This window comes from Diadema setosum, chromosome 7 (assembly GCF_964275005.1).
Source record: "Diadema setosum chromosome 7, eeDiaSeto1, whole genome shotgun sequence".
Lineage (NCBI taxonomy): Eukaryota > Metazoa > Echinodermata > Echinoidea > Diadematoida > Diadematidae > Diadema > Diadema setosum.
This window is the reverse complement of record NC_092691.1, coordinates 464,675-484,393: the sequence shown is the minus strand read 5'-3', so window position 1 is coordinate 484,393 and position 19,719 is coordinate 464,675. Positions and strand designations below refer to the sequence as shown.

The following is a 19,719-nucleotide window of genomic DNA, read 5'->3' as shown; positions in this document are numbered from 1 at the left end:
ACTGACAGCTAGTGTTAACATGTTGCATTTCTCAATAACGGTATGTCTCATGGTTAACTAAAGAAATTCTTGAAATCTAGCAGTCTAATGACAAACTTCGTAGTTCGGCCTGCAGTAAAACACGTGAGTATACTTACCACATCTTACACCTGCATCCTCGCTGTGGCCACAATTATGGCTGTACCATCCATTAGAAGAGCAGCTAGCTAGACTCGACTCCCAGCCGTCACAGCCAACGTTATCAAGTAGAATGGATCCCGATCCTTGTCCATAAGTCCCTCCACTCACAGCCCGTGCGTAGCTTGTGGAATATCCGAGTTGTCTGCAGACGACCCGGGCATCATCATCATCCCATTCGTCATCGCACACCGTGCCCCAAGCTCCATTGTGATAGATCTCGATACGACCCTCGTAGTACGAGCTCCCTCCAACGAGACGGACAAAGTTCCGGGGAGAATAGGTTGTGACATCATACCACTCTGATATTAAGAGACAGAGGGATTCCACTCTATGAATTTCTTACTCATTACACTGACATCGACTCAGATGTAATATCTCATGGACACGATTAAATCTATTCAATAACAGTCATTATATGCTGTAGTAAGAACACAATGCTATAAAGCCCGGAAAAGAGCACAGTTTCTCACTGCCGTGTAGTGTGGTAACGGTTTTGTTTGATGCTTTAATATCTTTGAGTGCCTTATCCCGAGTAGACGGTCCCGAAGGATTAATTTGATTTTGGAGACAGCAGCGATGTTTTTAATATAAAAGCAACCCTATTGCATAAAGATACTTATAGGTAAAACAGTTTCAAAAATGAACCTCTCCTACAACATCTCTGTGTTTATGTGATTGAATGAAGACGTTTCTGGAGTCTGGTTGACGAATCAAGAATAAGCCTTCTGTTTCACAACAAACAAGAACGAAGAAAATGCATTTGAAATTTCCTGATTGCCAGCATAGCTAACATGGCTAACGCAGTCAGTATTTTCCTTAAAATCTGAATGGACGTTCCTAACTTTTTTCTGCCCATGCACTGGCCAAATAGACTTGATTTGGTGTATTGTTTCCTGCATTATCGTTGTACATACACGTACATTTATTGTACATGTGTACACACAGCCATTATCATAGGTTTTCCCGTAGATTTTAGCACTTTTAAAAAATAAACTTTGAAGATTTTTTTTTTTTTCAAATTCGTCGGGAGAAGCACACAACATGTAAATCCTAACTTCGATTTAGTCAATTGACATTGTAATTCATTTTTTTCGTCAACCTTTTTTCAAAGACATCGCATTGAAATTCGTCAATTGTCACTGAAATTCATCCCTGCCTCCAATCGACTGGAAAATGTATACCCCCGTCACACTCATTCGGAATCAGCCCGAATCAAGCAAAAAATTCGTGCCAAATTCGGGAGAAAAATTCAAATTCTAACAGCTTGGTAGGGAATGCTCTTCGAATACTTGGAATGCACTTCAAACCCTTCTCGAATCATTCTTGCACATTCCGAATGAATTAGCTCTCGAATGCTGCTCGAATGTACTTAGAACGCTGTAGGAATATTCAGAATGTTGTTAGAATGCGGTCAGAATTGTTAGAAAGCACATCGAAGTCGTAGAGTTTCGTCTGAAAAATTAGCTAATCTTGATGCGGTTCTCGAAAATGCTGACTGGTCTAGAGTATTTGAAAGTGATGACATCAATTTGTCTTTTGATTATTTCATGGAAATATTCAATTTTCATTTGGATAGTGTAATTCCAAAGCAAAAGAAGAAACCAGACTATAAAAAGACTCCTAGATTACCGTGGATTTCAAAATCAATTCTTCGGTCGATTAACAGGAAAAATCGATTATATTATAGATACAACTTGGAAAAAAAAACTGAGCGATCAAAACATAAATACACTTCATATAAAAATACCCTAACTATGATTTTACGTTCCGAAAAGAAAAAATATTATTTTAAGCAACTGCAAAGATATAAGTTTGATATGAAAAACACTTGGAATGTTTTAAAGCAAGCTATGAATGTTTCGAGTAAACATTCAGCTATTGATAATATTAAGTTGAATGATGAAATCATCAGTGACCCTGTTCACATTGCAAATGTTTTCAATTCTTATTTTTCAAAGATAGGTGAAAATTACGCCCAAAATATCCCTGCGTCAGAGCATCACTTTACTGAATACCTAGATCAGTGCAATCCCAATTCTGTTTATTTTATTCCAACCAATAGGCATGAGATTATGGATATTGTATCTTCCTTTAAGAACAAGAGGAGTTCTGGTTATGATGATATAGATAATTGTATTCTTAAAGGTGTTATATCTTCAGTTGCTGATCCACTTGTTCATATTTTCAATTTATCAATTTCTAATGGTGTGTTTCCTGTTAAGATGAAACTGGCCAAAGTAATTCCATTATTTAAGAAGGGTGACAAATATGAAGTCAGTAATTATCGTCCAATTTCACTATTATCATCGTTGTCCAAAGTTTTAGAGAAACTTATTTATAAGAGAACTATCAATTTTTTGAAGTTGCATAATATTTTGACTAATTCTCAATTTGGTTTTCGAGAGAAGCATAATACAACTCATGCTCTTTTATACTTTGTTGATCAAGTGGCTCATGCAATTGATAATCACTCTCATTTAATTACTATTTTCTTGGACTTCTCCAAGGCCTTCGACACAGTTGATCATGATATTCTACTCCACAAGTTATCACATTACGGAATACGTGGGAAGGCCTTGGAGTGGTTCAGGAGTTATTTAGGAAATAGAAGACAATTTGTTACAATTAAAGACAATCTTTCAGTAAAAAGAGAAGTGAATTTTGACGTTCCAAAAGGAAGTTTATTAGGGCCACTATTATTTATTGTTTATATGAATGATTTTTGCCAGGCATCCGATGTACTATCCTTTATCCATTTTGCTGACGATACCAGTGTATTTTTTTGCCCACAATGATGTTAATTTTCTTGTTCAAAATGTCAATACTGAATTACAAAAAGTGAATAATTGGGTAAGAGCCAATAAATCATCATTGAATACCCCAAAAAACGAAATATATGATTTTTAGTAATACTGTTGACATTTTGAGTACAGCTATAGTTTTGAATGATTTTCATTTAGAACAAGTTTCATATTTTAAATTCCTTGGAATTATTGTTGACGACAAACTTTCCTGGAAGTTACATATTGATTATATATCCAACATAATCTCACGTAATATAGGTGTTATAAATAGAATGAAATTGTATATCCCACAAAAATCATTACTTATGTTATAGTTCGTCACTGATATTGCCATATCTTAATTATGGTGTTTTAGTTTGGGGCAACACTCACCAGAACCTACTGGATAGAGTGTTCCTTCTACAAAAGAAAGCTCTCCGTGTCATCAGTTATCCTTTCATACCCTCCCACTCAAATATGTTATTTGCCGCAAATAAGCTGCTAAAAATTAAAGATTTGTATTTATTTAATTTGGGGCAATTTATGTATAAGTACAGCAACAACTCACTCCCCTCCATTTTCGATTCTATGTTTCAAAGAAATCAATCACTCCATGACTATCCCACTCAACGTTCCAATGAATTTCACTTACCTCTCTTACGAACGATTCTTGCTAAGAACACACTTATTTATACTGGCCCAACGTATTGGAATTTTCTGAATAATGACATAAGAAATTCACCTTCTATATTTTCATTTAAAAGGAGATTAAAGTTGTTTCTATTGCAATGTTATGTTCCTACAGAAGTGAATCAGCCTGATGGCTCATTTTAATTTTTTCCGAAGAATTTTGATTACCAATAATATACTCTCACATATTTTCTCGTCCCTGTTGTCCTGAGACTCTTACTGAGTAGATTCAATTCTACTTGTAGTACCTCCGCATCTATTTCTCTCTATTTTTCCGTATTCATGTATCCCTTCCTCGCATCCCAATATTTTTTCGACATAGTTCTGTCGAGGATCGCTGGATCTGTTTTTCCTTTCTGTGCGCTGTATTGTCTTCCTATTATGTCAACCTTGTCTCGTTCTGTCTTGTATTGAAGTCCCCTTTCATAAGTTTTGTCGTCTCAGTCTCGTTTAATGTTCATTCGCATGTGTATGTGTGTCTGTCCGTTACTCTGTCTTCTTATTGGGCTTCCAGACCTTTTTTTTAATCTGACTTTATTCCCGATCTTTTTTTCCCTTTTTGCATCAGTTCATTTTCTATTGACATTCTGCACCTGAGGGGCCCACATTCTACAAGCATTGCCTTTTTAGTGGGTCCCTCCATTTTTTCGATATTTTGTGTAATGTTATATCGTCTATATCACTTCTGTCAATTTTCATTACAACATCATTTGTTACCCCAAGGTTCCACAATTATGTTCTCTTTTCAATTTTACTTTGTTTTGATTATGTAACCTTATTCTCTGTTACCAATGAAAGTGAAATGTTAATGTTCTGTTCGAAAAATGAAATAAAGTTTAAATTAAATTGAATTGAAATGAATGCCGCACGAGCGCGGTTCGATTGCTGCCCGAAGTCTGATGGTCGGAAAGCTCCTCGAATGCAGTAAAAACTCATTTCGAATGCGGTCAGAACGTTCCCGAAATGGCTACCAAATATACTTTGAATGTTCACGAATTCACGTAGAATGCAGCCCGAAAAATTAGAATTCACTTAGAATATACTAAGAATGAAACAAGAATGTCCCGTGTGTGTCAAGAATGCCGCCGGAATGGTCTCCAATAGCGCATAAAATGGTGATTTTCACCAGTCTCACCCCGATCATCCTTGGACCATGTTGTTTTGCTACAGATTGCTGTCTTCCAGCAAGACCTCCTTGAAAGAGAGTGTCTAGGCCAATTACCCCCTGGGCAATTACCCCAGACCCTTCCTGTGACCCTAACCCTAACTCCTAACCCCAACTCCTAATCCTGGACCTAATCGTAACCCTAACCCAAACTCCGAACTCCAAATCTAACCCTAACTCTAATCTTTACTCTAACCTTTTCACTAACCAGTATTTAACTGGGGCAATTGTATGAGAATTTGAGCATTTGACTAGTGAGATATTTTGGCAGAATTTGAGGGGCAACACCGTTCCGATTCTCCCTCAAATGAGGTCAAATTGTTTCAAATGCCGTTAGAATGTCGTAGGAATGTTCAGAATGCCGTAGGAATATTTAGAATGCAATCAGAGTCCAATTAGAATACCCTTCGAATGCAGATCGATATTTCTCCACTTCGAATGCTCCTCGAATGTTTTAAGCATGGGTAAAACATTCGGGCTGGCCACAAGCATGGGCCCGAATGTCTGGAACGCACTCAAAATGTCGTCAGAAATTTTAGAATGCACTCCGAATATGCAGGAAGGCAGGAGGAATTTTCATTCCAACGGCATTCCGCCTCTAGTGTGACGGGGATAATTCCGTGAACTGCCTTGCACGGCAGGAGATTGAAGGATAAACGGCAGTTACAAAAACGGTGTTCAAAACAATTGTAAATCATGTAAAATTTACAATCATTTATATAATTCAAATTTGTCCGTCACACTCGGTGCACACTTAACAGCCAAAGCAATTTCTTTTCATATTTTTGTTGCAACATTTTCGTGTCAACACACACACACATAGAAATACAGACATACATATATATGTATGTATGTATATATATACAAAGGCGCTAAATCCACCATTTTGCAATGGACTTAGCGCCTTTTGGTTGAAAGTCTATTATGATATATATATATATATATATATATATATATATATATATATATATATATTCACATACACACACACATTCATGAGAGTACACACTGACAAAATGTTCTGCCACACAATGAAACAATAATCCACGATTTCATAACGTGCCTGGATATTGTGGATCACTGACTTCGTTTGTGTGGCAGTCTATGTTTGTCTCCGTGTGTACTCTGATTAGGGTGTGTTTTTACCTGCGCGTGTGTTGATGGGGGATTGGTATACGTGTGTGTATGTTACTCACAATTGTGGAAAAAAAAAAGAACGGTTGCAGGAAAAATGAAATAACCAAGAAATCACAACAGAAAAGATATGACATAAATTTGAATGAAAATTTGACGATAATGATCGGCGGCCAAAAGAAGAAATTGCCTTTGCTGTTCAGTATCTGTGCTGCGAGTGTGATAGACGAAATTGAAATGTAAATGACGAGAATGTGTGATGAAATGACTAAACTGAATAGTCTTTGTTTGAAAATGATCGACAAAAGACGAATTTTAAACTAGCATTGGCATATTCCAGATTTCTCGGGACGAAATTGAACTACAAATCTATGTAACTGAATGAGAAAAGTTTGAAAATGAATGGGAAGTCCTATATTACATAATATGTACATAAAATGTTTACAAAGCAAGTTTGTGTCCACTCGGTATACAATGTGTAACAAAATGTTGCTTTGAGATAGGATAGAAGAAAGGACAAAAGAAATGAGAGGTATGTTTGCTACCATCAACGTTTACACAAAATTGTATCAGATGCATCACTGGTCAGCAAGGTATGCCAAAATGTTTTTCGCCCAGGTGCAAAATTTTGTATTACATCTTTGGAACGATTTTTTTGTAGGCCTACATGATATTGATATGAGGTAATACTACAGATGAATATTTACATGTTCGTGGTATGGAGGTCTACAACCAAACAGAGAGAGAAAGGAGGAGAGAGAGAGAGAGAGAGAGAAAGAGATAGGTGGATGGTCAGAGAAGGAAAGAAATAGACATAAAGTACAAGATAATGACATACTGAATCAAACAAGAGATACTGAGAAGTTATTTACATGCACTCATCCCACAGTGATGTAACTGGAAGAAAGGATTGGTTAATATTAATTAACTTATTGACCTCTTTCCCCGGCACGTAAAATTTGTAGTCCCTTACCACATCTTACACCCGCATCCTCGTGGTGGCCACAATTATGGCTGTACCATCCATTCGAAGAGCAGCTAGCTAGACTCGACTCCCAGCCGTCACATTCAACATTGTCAAGAAGAATGGATCCCGTTCCTTGTCCATAAGTCCCTCCACTCACAGCCCGTGCGTAGCTTGTTGAATATCCGAGTTGTCTGCAGACGACCCGGGCATCATCGTCATCCCAGTTATCATCGCACACCGTGCCCCAGGCTCCATTGTAATAGATCTCAACACGACCTTCGTAGTACGAGCTCCCTCCGACAAGGCGGACATTGTAATTCCAAGGTGGTGTGGTGACGTCATACCATTCTGATCATAAAACGAGTTAAAAACAAGTAAATTATAATAATATTTTTTCTTCAAACATCGATTATGAATAACATAATATAAAGAAATGGAAATGTGGAAGAATCTGGAAATGGCGCTATGGCGACTGGTATACCTCCTCCGTATGACATGCGACAGTGGTGACGTGGTTCTCCCAGAGGTCTTACAGTACGTTTTGGCAAGAGAGACAGAAAAAAAAATATGCTTGTCACAAAAGAGAGCCAAAAAGAGAGAGAAAGGCTGATAGGTGGATGGTCAGAGAAGGTGAGAAATAGACATAAAGTACAAGATAATGACATACTGAATCAAACAAGAGATACTGAGAAGGTATGTACATGCACTCATATACCACAGTGATATAACTGAAAGAAAGGATTGACTAACATAAATTAACTTATTGACCTCTTTCCCCGGCACGTAAAATTTGTAGTCCCTTACCACATCTTACACCTGCATCCTCGCTGTGGCCACAATTATGGCTGTACCATCCATTCGAAGAGCAGCTAGCTAGACTCGACTCCCAGCCGTCACATTCAACGTTGTCAAGAAGAATGGATCCCGATCCTTGTCCATACGCCCCTCCACTCACAGCCCGTGCGTAGCTTGTTGAATATCCGAGTTGTCTGCAGACGACCCGGGCATCATCGTCATCCCATTCGTCATCGCACACCGTGCCCCAAGCTCCAAAGTAATTGATCTCAACACGACCTTCGTAGTACGAGCTCCCTCCCACAAGGCGGACATTGTAATTCAAGGGTGGTGTGGTGACGTCATACCATTCTGATCATAAAACGAGTTAAAAACAAGTAAATTATAACAATATCTATTTTCGCCTTTTGATTACGAGTAACATAATATAAAGAGTTTATAACGACGGCAGCGCAGAAAAACAACAACAACAACAACTTTGGAAATGTCGCTATATGGCGACTGGTATGCCTCCTTTGTATGGTTCTCCCATATGTCTACTGTACGTTTTGACAAGACAGAGAGAGAGAAAAAAAAAGTTTGTCACAAATTTGACAATGTGTTGGATGTCCACTTTTCTTGAACTAAGTTTCATTTCGGATGACGGCTAAATTGTTTACTTAGACATGCTAGAGAACAAGTATTCAGGAATCTAAGCATAATCACTTGACTGTGACCCTTACCCTTTTTACCCATTATGGCCCACAATTCTTCAAATAATCAGTATACCGGTTACTGATAGCATCCATTTTCATGACAAGACTTTGAACTATTTTTAAAATATGTGAAATTTGAACATTTTCATTTGACCTGTGACCGATTACCCAAATCTTTCCTTCCAGAATTATTGTGCAGTAATGTATGCGTAATACCTATACTCTGCTTTAAGTTTAATGTTTATATGATGCATTGAGAAATCTCCGAGGTATCGAGAAGATGTGTAGTTTCATCATTGAACACCAAGATTCTAGCATTTGAATCTGATCTTAAACTCCTGACCTTTTACCCATGACCCTTAGATTCCCAAGACAATCACTGTCAGGCAGTAATTGCATAATGTACTACCTTTCGTAAAGATACCGTGCGCCATTTCTTAAGAATTGTAGCACTTTTTACTTGACCTTTGACCCCATGGCCCAAAGCTTTTCTTACAGAATCTTGATTTGGTAATATAAGATTATGATAAACTAAATTTGAAGAAAATACTTCCTGGCATTGCCTATATTATGAAGAACTTGACCTTGACCTTTGACATGTGAAGTGAATGAGCATGTGCACCCAAACGTTATAGGCACAACTTCATCCTCTCATACATACAATTGTACGCTGTACATAAATTATGCCGATACTTCAAATGGTTTTTGAATTTATGCTGTCCGCAAAATTGATTATGGGCAGACGGACGGAAGGAAGGACGGACACACGGACGGACAGACAGACAACCCGAGAATATCATGCGTCGATGCGACACTTCTTGTTACATTAAAAAAAAAAAATCGAAATGGTGTACTACTAACACTGACTAAAGGGGTGCACGTCACGAGACCGACACCAACGAGTCATACAGCCCACAAGTTATACAGCTCACAAGTCATACAGCCCACGATTCATACAGCTCACAAGTCATACAGCCCACCAGTTATACAGCCCACGAGTTTGACACTGAGTAAATAAAGCCCACGAGTTCGACATCAAGTAAAATAAGCCCAGGAGTTATACGGCTCACGAGACCGACACTACGCACAAAAGGCTCATGAGACCGACAGTAAGCAATCAAAGCCCACGAGACCGACACTACACTTAAAAGGTCCACGAGACTGACGCTACGCATACAAGGCTCACGAGACCGACATTACGCAAAAGAGGTTCACGAGACCGACATTAAGCAAAGAAGGCCCACGAGACCGACAGGATGAACAGCGCCACCTATAGACCAATAAATTGTATAGGGTGTCCTGATAATAGCATAGGAAGATATGAGAGATGGAAAAGAAGAGTTGCCATCTCCGGCGGGGTGTAACCCCATCAGTTGCCCCCCCCCCCCCCCCCCCCCGAAATGATCAGGATCTTTAATTGTGTTTGCATGGGTATTTGTTTGTGAAAAAAAAATGAACAAAGTACAGTAAAAGTGTGTAACAGATCTTTCCACAGTAAACCTGCGAGGGTGTTGAAGTAGTATTAATTAGAAATAAAAAAAAATAACGTAATAGTCTATTAAGGTACCGTAAGGGATTCGGGAAAAATAAATTAGATGCATCCAGGAAAACAGTTATCGTATTTCACGGGAAAAATGAACTGTTTGGAGGAGAATAACACAAGCCACAAATTGAGGTGAGTCCCTGCGATATAAAACGTTTTAATCAGTAGCATTACACTATAGTTATAGAGAAAATTACAAATAGATCTTACTGCAAAACTTCCAAGCAGGAGGGTAGAATATCTAAAATAGAATAAGTACAAAAATGTAACTAGTGAATCGGGAAAGAGAAGAGGTAAAAATTATATCCTGTCCATCTTCTAGCTAAAACCTGGGAAAGCCTATTAAAATAGCACGATGGCATTACTAAAGCTCTAAAATTAATACATACATCGTTCTTGCCCTCTTTTTAATTCATTTGTGGGGTTCTTTTTTTGTCTCTTTTTTTTTGGGGGGGATGAAGAATACTAATTCTTCTATTTTCTTATTTGGGGGGGGGGCATGAAGAATACAATTCTATTCTTCTACTTGATAACAATGTCGCTCCCCGACACACTTGCCCCCCCCCCCAAAAAAAAAAAAAAAAAAAAGAGTATGTAGAAATACATGTTTGATGTCGTTCATAATTATGTAGATGGTCACCATCTTTCAATTGATAGCGTGACGAAATTACAACCGCCAGTATGTTATTTTTCCGTTCATGGAACACCCTGTACAGGTGATTGACATGTAGATGGCGCTGTTTATCCTGTCGGTCTCGTGGGCCTTCTTTGCCTACTGTCGGTCTCGTGGGTTTTCTTTGCTTAGTGTCGGTCTCGTGAGCCTTTTTAGCTTAGTGTCGGTCTCGTGAGCCTTTTTAGCTTAGTGTCGGTCTCGTGGGCCTTTTTTGCCTACCGTCGGTCTCGTGGGCTTTCTTTGCTTAGTGTCGGTCTCATGAGCCTTTATTGCTTAGTGTCGGTCTCGTGGGCTATGTTTGCTTAGTGTCGGTCTCATGAGCCTTTTGTGCGTAGTGTCGAACTCATGGGCTGTATGACTCATGGATCTATTATTGATGTCGGTCTCGTGGACCGTATGACTCGTGGGTGTCGGTCTCGTGGGATGCCCCCGACTAGGGTATCCTTTGACTAGCTCATTCGATTTTCGTCTTAACTGGAGAACAAGGTAGGTCCTTATGTCTCCAAAATGTAAGATGATATAACATGATTGCTGATGATTAGAGTTCATCAACACTCCATTTTGCTTTGTTCAGACTATTCAATACAGTGTGAATGGTCCATGAAATCTGAGTTTTACTACCATTGGTGGGACAAGAAAATAACTGGCGATAGTATTGAAAAGCAAAGGTAAAATACAATCAAGAAATCTTCAACAGTTTTGGATCCACGATATCGAAATTTAGGAAAACCTTCATATACATAAATTATGGTTTACCAGATTCTCACAGGTTCCCCTTTAAGGATGGAAATGGCTGCGGATTGTTAACTCGAAACACCATGAAGCCCTATTTCCGAATTTAGATCTCAACACGATCCTCATAGTACGAGCTCCCTCCGACAAGTCGGATGTTGGGCGGGGAGGGGGTGAAAGCATGTCCATCAGGTTACAAAATGGGTAAAAAAACGTGGCAAGTACAATCTGTAGTTTGAACATTACTATTTTTGTCTATATGGGAAAAGAACTTTGACAAGATCGTATTGAAGGTAAAAAAAAACACACACAACACAAACGCCAAAACAAAGAAAAACAATGAAGAATAAACGCTCATACTGAAGCCCTATGATATCAAATTTTAAAAACAAAGAATGCAATAGCTTCATAACCATTACAGTGGAAGTAGTAGTTTTGACCGTAGTATTTGTTCTCGTTTAACTACATATTATATTGTGACAAAGAATCCACATTCTGCCTACCGCAGTCAACAGCTGCATCTTCAGAGTGTCCACAGTTGTGAGATCCCCAGCCATTATGTGTACAACTTGTCAGCCGAGACTCTGAGCCGTAACAATTCACATTATCTAGGAAAATCGACCCGCTGCCCTGGCCATAGTACGCTGAGGTCAAAGCCCTGGCACTGGTGATACTGTAACCGAGCTGTCGACACACGACCTGGGCATCGTCATCATCCCAGAAATCGTCACAGACCGTTCCCCACTGATATCCGTCATAGATCTCAACTCGTCCGTTCCAATAGGTTGCTCCTCCAGATAGTCGTATATCACCCCAGCTTTCTGGCAGTGTGGAAATGGATAAAAGTATCAATACATAACAACATTCCTGTTTCAAGGTAAATGTACAAGCCCAAAAAACATCCAAGTGTAATTTTCTATTCATTTATTTATTCATTCTCCAATCAGGGGAAGGATTGCTTTTTCAGCCATAGTTAGGGCTGATTGACAGGATGGTCCTTGCCCCACATAAAAAGCACCAAAAACGTATACATCCAATATCATTTCAGTAAAAACAGAATTAGTCCAGGCGCAGCAACCCAGAAAAAATGACTTCGTTCAACCCACCCCGCAGAAAAGGTTTGACTGCATGGGGTGGTCGGTTGGACCCTCTGGAACACCCCTAGGTAGTATGTGATATCAAATTGTGGTATCAATGAAATTTTGAAGGCCATTTTAGTTGCCACATGACCATATTCTTCGAGGAAGCGTCTGCGCACACTAAGACTACTACACGTACCACTAGCACTGCTACAGGCGCCAATGCCAGTGGTGCGTGTTATAGTCTTAGCGTACAAAGACTTTTTCCGCGACAAACATCGGTTTTTGCCTGCAAACTAACTTTTCACGCGAAGCTGTGGTCGGTGTAGTGTAGTTTCCAGACGTTTTTATTTCGTCTTTATTTCTCCGAGTTGAAGCAAGCCAAGTGAGAGTGCATACCCAGCGATTGTGACGCCCGAACCGTTTTTTGTGGCAATCATTGAGCATGCACCCTCACTCGGCTTAGCGCAATAAAGCGGGCTTCTGCACGATACACAAACTTGAGCTGTAACTCAGAGAAATAAAGGCGAAATAAAAACAGCTAGAAATTAAGACTAGGGCCGTTAACGCTTTTTGCTATAGGGGCACTGAAAATGACAAAATTATCGAAATTTTTGCATTTATTTCACGAAGGATTCATCGAAACGCCTTAAAACTATGTATGTGCATGTTGCTAGAGATGTCAGCAATACAATGGGATATCAGTAAGGTATAATATTGTGCATGATTACCATGGTAACCGGATGCCTACAGGTGATTGGTAACTCCCAAAAATATCTGGAATTTAGACAGGTTTGTTTCTTTTGCCTTTCGTGCACATCACTCATTGTAGATGAGCTCTACACTGTAAAATTAGTCTGAATAAAAAGGGAAAAGACGCCCAAGATTTTTCCCTCATTCTCTCCTCAGCATTAATTCATTACTGCACGTTTTGAATAAAATTCACATATCATGATATTTCATTTTATTATATATATATATATATATATATATATATATATATATATATATATACAATAGTTAACGAACACAAAAGTACACTTAATTCTTTGATGGATAATCCAGCGCACGTGTATATTCCTTCTTTAGAAAGGAATTTATCGGTATTCTTGAATAAACTTCCTTTAAGAACATAAACAATCAATTGCTTTCCTCTGCTCTTTTCCAGGATTGTTTTGAATAACCATTGCTCTGTAAATACTCGAAAAAGCTACTATAGAATATTGGCTTTGCTTTCTGTATTCATCTTATTTTTAAGGGAAATTTGTGTCCATACATTATTAAAAACTATACACATTTGCCTATGCTTTGCAACTTTTTCATGCATTTTACTGTTCGAAAATGATATCTTTCTTTCAATGGCCGTTTATTATGTCTTTGCTTACAAATTTTGCTGTAGCTTGAGAATGCTTCAAAATATTCTTCACATATACCTGATGTCGTACACTGTATGCAGAAGGAAGGACATGCTTATTGAGCTTTTTGAAATTATGGGCTTTAGTTTTCGAGTTATTGACAACTAAATTCTGATTGGATGATACTGGTTGCCATGGCAACAGGGAAAATTTTTTTAACGAAAATCAAAAAATTGTATTTTTTTTTAATTGCATCTATAAGATTTAAAAAAAACAAACAACAACAATGTTTGCAGCAGCAGGAGGCATTTTGGGGGTTACCAGTCACCTTTAGGCATCCGGTTACCATGGTAACCATGCACAATATTATAACTTACAATGAATCTCACTGTATGGATGACATCTCTAGCAACATATACATATATAGTTTTATGCAGTTTTGATGAATTCTTCATGAAATAAATGCAAAAACTGTGTGAGTTTGTCGTTTTCAGTGCCCCAAATAGCGACATGCGTTTACCGACCCTAGTCTTAATTTCGAGCCGTTTTTTCGTCTTTATTTCTCTGAGTTGCAGCTTGTGTAATATGTAGAAGCCCGCTGTATATATTGCGCTAAGTGGAGTGAGAGCACACACCCAGTGATTGCGATTCGGTCGTCACAATCACCAGGTATGCGCTCTCACTCGGCTTGCTTGAACTCTTGAAATAAAGACGATATAAAAACGGCTAGAAACTACACTACACCGAACCCAGCTTGGCGTGAAAAGTTAGTTTGCAGGCAAGACCCTTGTTTATCGAAGAAAAAGTATGTGCGCGCTAAGACTACTGCACGCAGCACTGGCACTGGCGCCTGTAGCAGCGCTAGTGGTGCGTGTAATAGTCTTGGCGTGCGCGGACTCTTTCACGTTTATTCCAACAAATCATGATGAAAAGTGGACAGTAAAATTCTACTGACACCACAATTTGGAACAACATACTACCTGGGGATGTTCATAGAGGTCCCATCTACCACCTTGTCTGGTCAAACCTTTTCTGCGGGGTGGGTTGAACGAACTCCTTAATTAAGCCTCTTACAGGAATTAGCGCCTTGACTAAATGAATTATAGTTTATATGAACATCAAGTGGCACCTTATAGGGTTCGGGATGGATGTAGGGGTGCAAATCCGAACCCTAAAGGGAGCCAAGTCTTAAATGTTCAAATTCGGAACCATTGCCTAGTCTTTCCCGAAAGCTGATATGTGGGGGTTGTATGGTGTTTGCTTGAAATGCCACACTATTTTTTGATATTAGGCCTATCGTATATTTTTTTTTTATTTGAAAATATATCTACACGTTAAAGAGTGTCATCAATAATACTCTTATACAATAATAACTATTTGAATTAAACAATGTTATTTTCTCTTTTCGAGCCGGGATCAAGAATATCATTTCAATGACGTTATCATAGAGAGAAAGCATACAAGTACCATTCAAATACACGTACTACTACAAAACTGAATCATATTGTACTTTTAAAAAATAAACAATAACAAACAATCACGATTAAAAAGGGCAACAAAAGAAACGTACGGTGTTAAGAGGTGAATCATAACCGATAGAAGATTCCATTTGATGTATGTATTGTGCAGAACTATGGGATTATGAATCATACGCTAGTTCATTCATGCGATAAGAATCGCCATGAAATAATGCGATTTCAATTCATTAGGGTTTATTCATGCACAAAACTGTCATGGCAGGAAAAAGGCTAAATATTCTGCTGTAAAATCTGAAATGTTCATATAACATCGAACAGCAACATATAGGCCTACAGTGATGTTTATATATTTATTTATATATGATTGCATGCTGAAACGGTGAAAAGTTATAACAATCAATGTTGAATAAGAATACCTATTACTTAATGATCATCAATTTCTTCATTATTGGTACATGTATGGACTCTGGGTAATCAAGTTCATTCGAAGTTTAGCTCCTGGATACGTGAAGGCTCTTTTGCCATATTTCGTCTCTGGTCGTGACATACAAGATACACCTTAGGTCAGATTGTGTACAACATACAGTTTCTCTGAAAAAAAAAAAGTTTAGTACTCAGATAAGAAGGGCAAAGATTATCAATCGACCGGTACATGGTAAGGTACCGGTCTGAGGTCTGAGGGTCCCATATCGTACAAGCTTTGCTTCTTAGTGGGACCCTCCACTTCCATCCTCATCCTTAGTTGACTTGTATTATACGCTTTATGTATTTAACAAAGATGTAATCACATCTACTTTTCATTTTCATAATTTTCTTATGTACCTTTTCAAATTTTGTTCTATATCACAAATATCCCGTGTATATGCAATGTAAATAAATGTCTTTGTTCATTTTGATGGAGGTGAAAATAAAGTTGAAAGTTGAAAGTTGAAAGTTGAAAGTGCGATAGGTTTAGACTTAAAGTCTGCCGAACTTGAAAGTGCTATACGACAATTCGTTTTAAACTTGTACTTTGCATTCATCACAATACGAAGTCACCAATTTTTGGCAGACTTGCAATCAATTGAGATTAGATTGTTGAGAGTTGTATTCAATTCACTAAAAGACATTATGTTGTATCTCGAAGCATGGACTCATGTACTAATAGAAAGAAATAGATATCATATTATTATGAAGTATTATGTAATACCTCCTATGGTCTAACCCACCTCCAGAAATTTGTTAAATATTGATATCTCATATCTACGACAAGAACACACACAAAAAAAACCAAAATTTACATGTACTCTGACTAGTAAAAATAAAAATAAAGTGAGGAGAAGAACGGAATCACAATACATGTTTATACTTATAGTTAATGAAATATAGATGTTTCTTTTTCCAAGATCACCAACTGTTATGACTTTTTGGACACCAACCAAAGTACAAACCTTTATGGGGCTATGGGAAAATGGATGCACGTCATTATGGTGTCTGATAGAACATGACGTTGATACAGAGTCTCCATCCTGCTGCCATGACATTTGCTCCGGTCCGGTCTTATTTTCTCAAAGGATTTAGGTCCAGGGTTAGGGTTATGATAGGGTTTTAGGTTTAGTTTGATGTGAGAATTAGGATTAGTGTTAGGGCTATGTCTGTGAGTTGGCTTTATGTTTGGCTTAGCGTGCAGATATTTCTTAGGAACAACTGACGCAAGAGCAAATGTCATGCCTGTGCCATTTCTTATGTGAAAGTCGTTCGTGACAAATTTCGTCTATTCTTGGGGTGTAGAATGCAAACGTGTTGGAGACCTCTGACTCGTCATATATATTAATTACTCTCATTTCATATATGTAGGCCCATAGTTCTTCTAAAATGTCAAAACATTATGTTTTAATTCTTATGTTGAATAAATACTTCCTGATTTTTATATTGAATGCACATTATGCCTGCATCTGATAGTTTTCCATTAACTTCTTTTTTTTATACTCTCTTTATGAACGGCATAATCTCTTAGTGTGTCCTATGATATGCAGATGTATTCTGACATAATATGTTGGGGAAAAATCTTAAATGTAGAATCTAGAATTGGTTCTAATTGATAAGGTAATGTCGAAGATTCGATACATTGATAAAGGGCATAATTTTCTCCTTTTTTGTTGTCAGTAATATTGAATGACCCTCCATTTTTCCATTCGAAGATTTATACAAATATTGATCGTCTTTTAGTTGTATCGAACCATGAAATGACTACAGCTGAATTTGGAAATTTTGAATTATTCAAATGCTTCATGTGAAAACGAAGAAAATTCAATCATTCGTTGTTTTGTACTTTGATCGTTCTATCAGATGTCATGACCACCTCATTTGAGCTAAAAAAGAGAGGGGTTATCGACTTTATCTCGTTCCCGAATAAATAACATCGGTTGCTAAATAAATGATACGTAATAACTTAAATTAATAATTATATTCACTGCAAACACTCAGTGGTACTTACGACATTTGGATAGATCAAGGTACGTCAATAGCAGGAACACGCAGATGCTTACATGTTGTAGCTCTACGACCGCCATTGTGAAATTAGAAAAGGCGTGTTCGCAACCTGGTCCTGCATGACATAGCGAACTCTCTGTTGCTGATACGTTTCCGTGGCCATAGAAACGTCTCCAATGGCGACGCACTAATTTACTAAATGGAATGGCGTTCGCAGCTCTCGACATAAACGTACATTATTAGTATCGAGCAGTCTATTTAGAAAATAAGGTACTGGCGTACAGTCACAACATGGTAACACAGCGCATTTATCGCCTACGTAGACAAGGTAGACATGGAGGATAATGATAATTATGAAGCTGTGTTTAACAAACTTTGCATTATAGGGTGCAAATATCATCACTGTACGATAATATAGATTGTTGCTGGCATAATTATTAAGTATCTCTCTCTCCCCCTCTTTCTCCCCTCCCTCCTTCCCTCTCTCCCTCCCTCCTTCCCCCCCCCCTCTCTCTCTCTCTCTCTCTCTGTAACACATAAATGTGCACAGACACATAAAACCGCTATAAATGTGTGTGTATATCAACATGCAAACTTTATCGTGGTGGCCAAATGTCACTGTAATCTTTCATTCACGCAGATATATAAATCATTATGATTAATAGAGATCGAGTGTATCGCATATTTGCTAATTTATTACAGAACTGAATTGCAATTGAAATTAATTTATCTTTAATTGTTTCATACCCAAACACAAAGCATTTACTGGAGTATAAGACACAGAAATATATAATATTTGTTTATTTATTTTATACTGGAGGGTTGGTCAGTTCAGTTTTGTAAAACTACTTTCCACAGGCGCCCTGCCGTAAAAATAAACCACATTCTATATGAAAATATACCCCCAAAATAGAATTATAAGTAAAATTGTACACTTCAAACATCTAGAATAGATTGGTGCTAATTAAGAGTACATAAATACATGTGTATGGCACTGTTACAAATTGATTGAATCGTTATGTAAATGCTCAGTCATTTTGGATACTTGATTTTAAACAAAATCATTTGTATTGTGTTAACACGCACACAAAAACCTCCACACCCGATTCTAACAGCATGTTCCTGGATAAGAAAAATCTTATCAAGGAAAAAACGATGTAAGTCTACTATCAGTGACTATGTATTTCATTTTTGTATTTATTAATTTATTTACCAATCGTGGTATGGATAGCCCTTTCACCAACGGGTCCAACTAATACTGAATACCGGATTCAAGGGATATATCATATAAAAGTGACATATACATTGTTGCGGAATGTTACTGGAAAACATTTTAAAACATAATATTTCTTAAAGGCAAGTTACATGACTAATCAATGGGAGTTTCAGTTGATATAGCAGTACAATGTATCCATAATATGCCCCCCCCCCACCCCGAAAAAAAAAAGAGGAAAAAGAAGATTGTACAATCAGTTTGATACAGACAAACATTATTAACTGTCTGATCCAGGTATATCCATGCACGACACAAGATCGGGTCTTTATTTTTAATAAAAAAAAATAATGATAAGCTTTATGTGACATCAAACCTGGTTCCCCTCCAAAAGATTTCGCGTAATTGGACAAGTACCCTCTAGCCTGTACAAAAGAATCGGGCCTGAATTACATTGTCTTGATTTACGAGCATTACGATCTTTACCTATACATGAATATGATGCTACACTGTTTGACCCTGTAACCACAATGTTTTACATCTTCGTGGAGGAAGTTAATGGCAAGTTTATGACCCCAGTTCACAACTATATTTATGATTCCTCACATATCATCACATCTCACTAAAGATTTTTAATGAGGGGAGTAGGTGGGTATGACGGAAGTTTTCATTGAGTGGGGGAGGATGTAAAATAAGCTTCGATTGAGACTATAGAGTGCACGTGTGATAGTATCATTTGAATTCTACCTGTGTAGGACTTGTGTG

General features: G+C 37.8%; 1 protein-coding gene across 1 annotated transcript in view; it reads right to left on the bottom strand.

Moving 5' to 3' along the window:
• LOC140230534 (scavenger receptor cysteine-rich domain-containing protein DMBT1-like) overlaps positions 1 to 17,821 on the bottom strand; it is an 89,069-nt gene extending 71,248 nt beyond the window's left edge. Inside the window, exons 1-5 of the mRNA XM_072310676.1 lie at positions 17,746 to 17,821; positions 11,852 to 12,178; positions 7,724 to 8,044; positions 6,895 to 7,267; positions 138 to 442 (exon numbers count right to left, since the gene is read on the bottom strand). Coding sequence (XP_072166777.1) covers positions 138 to 442; positions 6,895 to 7,267; positions 7,724 to 8,044; positions 11,852 to 12,178; positions 17,746 to 17,821 — 1,402 coding nt within the window. The remainder of the gene's footprint in view (positions 1 to 137; positions 443 to 6,894; positions 7,268 to 7,723; positions 8,045 to 11,851; positions 12,179 to 17,745) is intronic.
• Between the last annotated feature and the right edge of the window lie 1,898 nt (positions 17,822 to 19,719).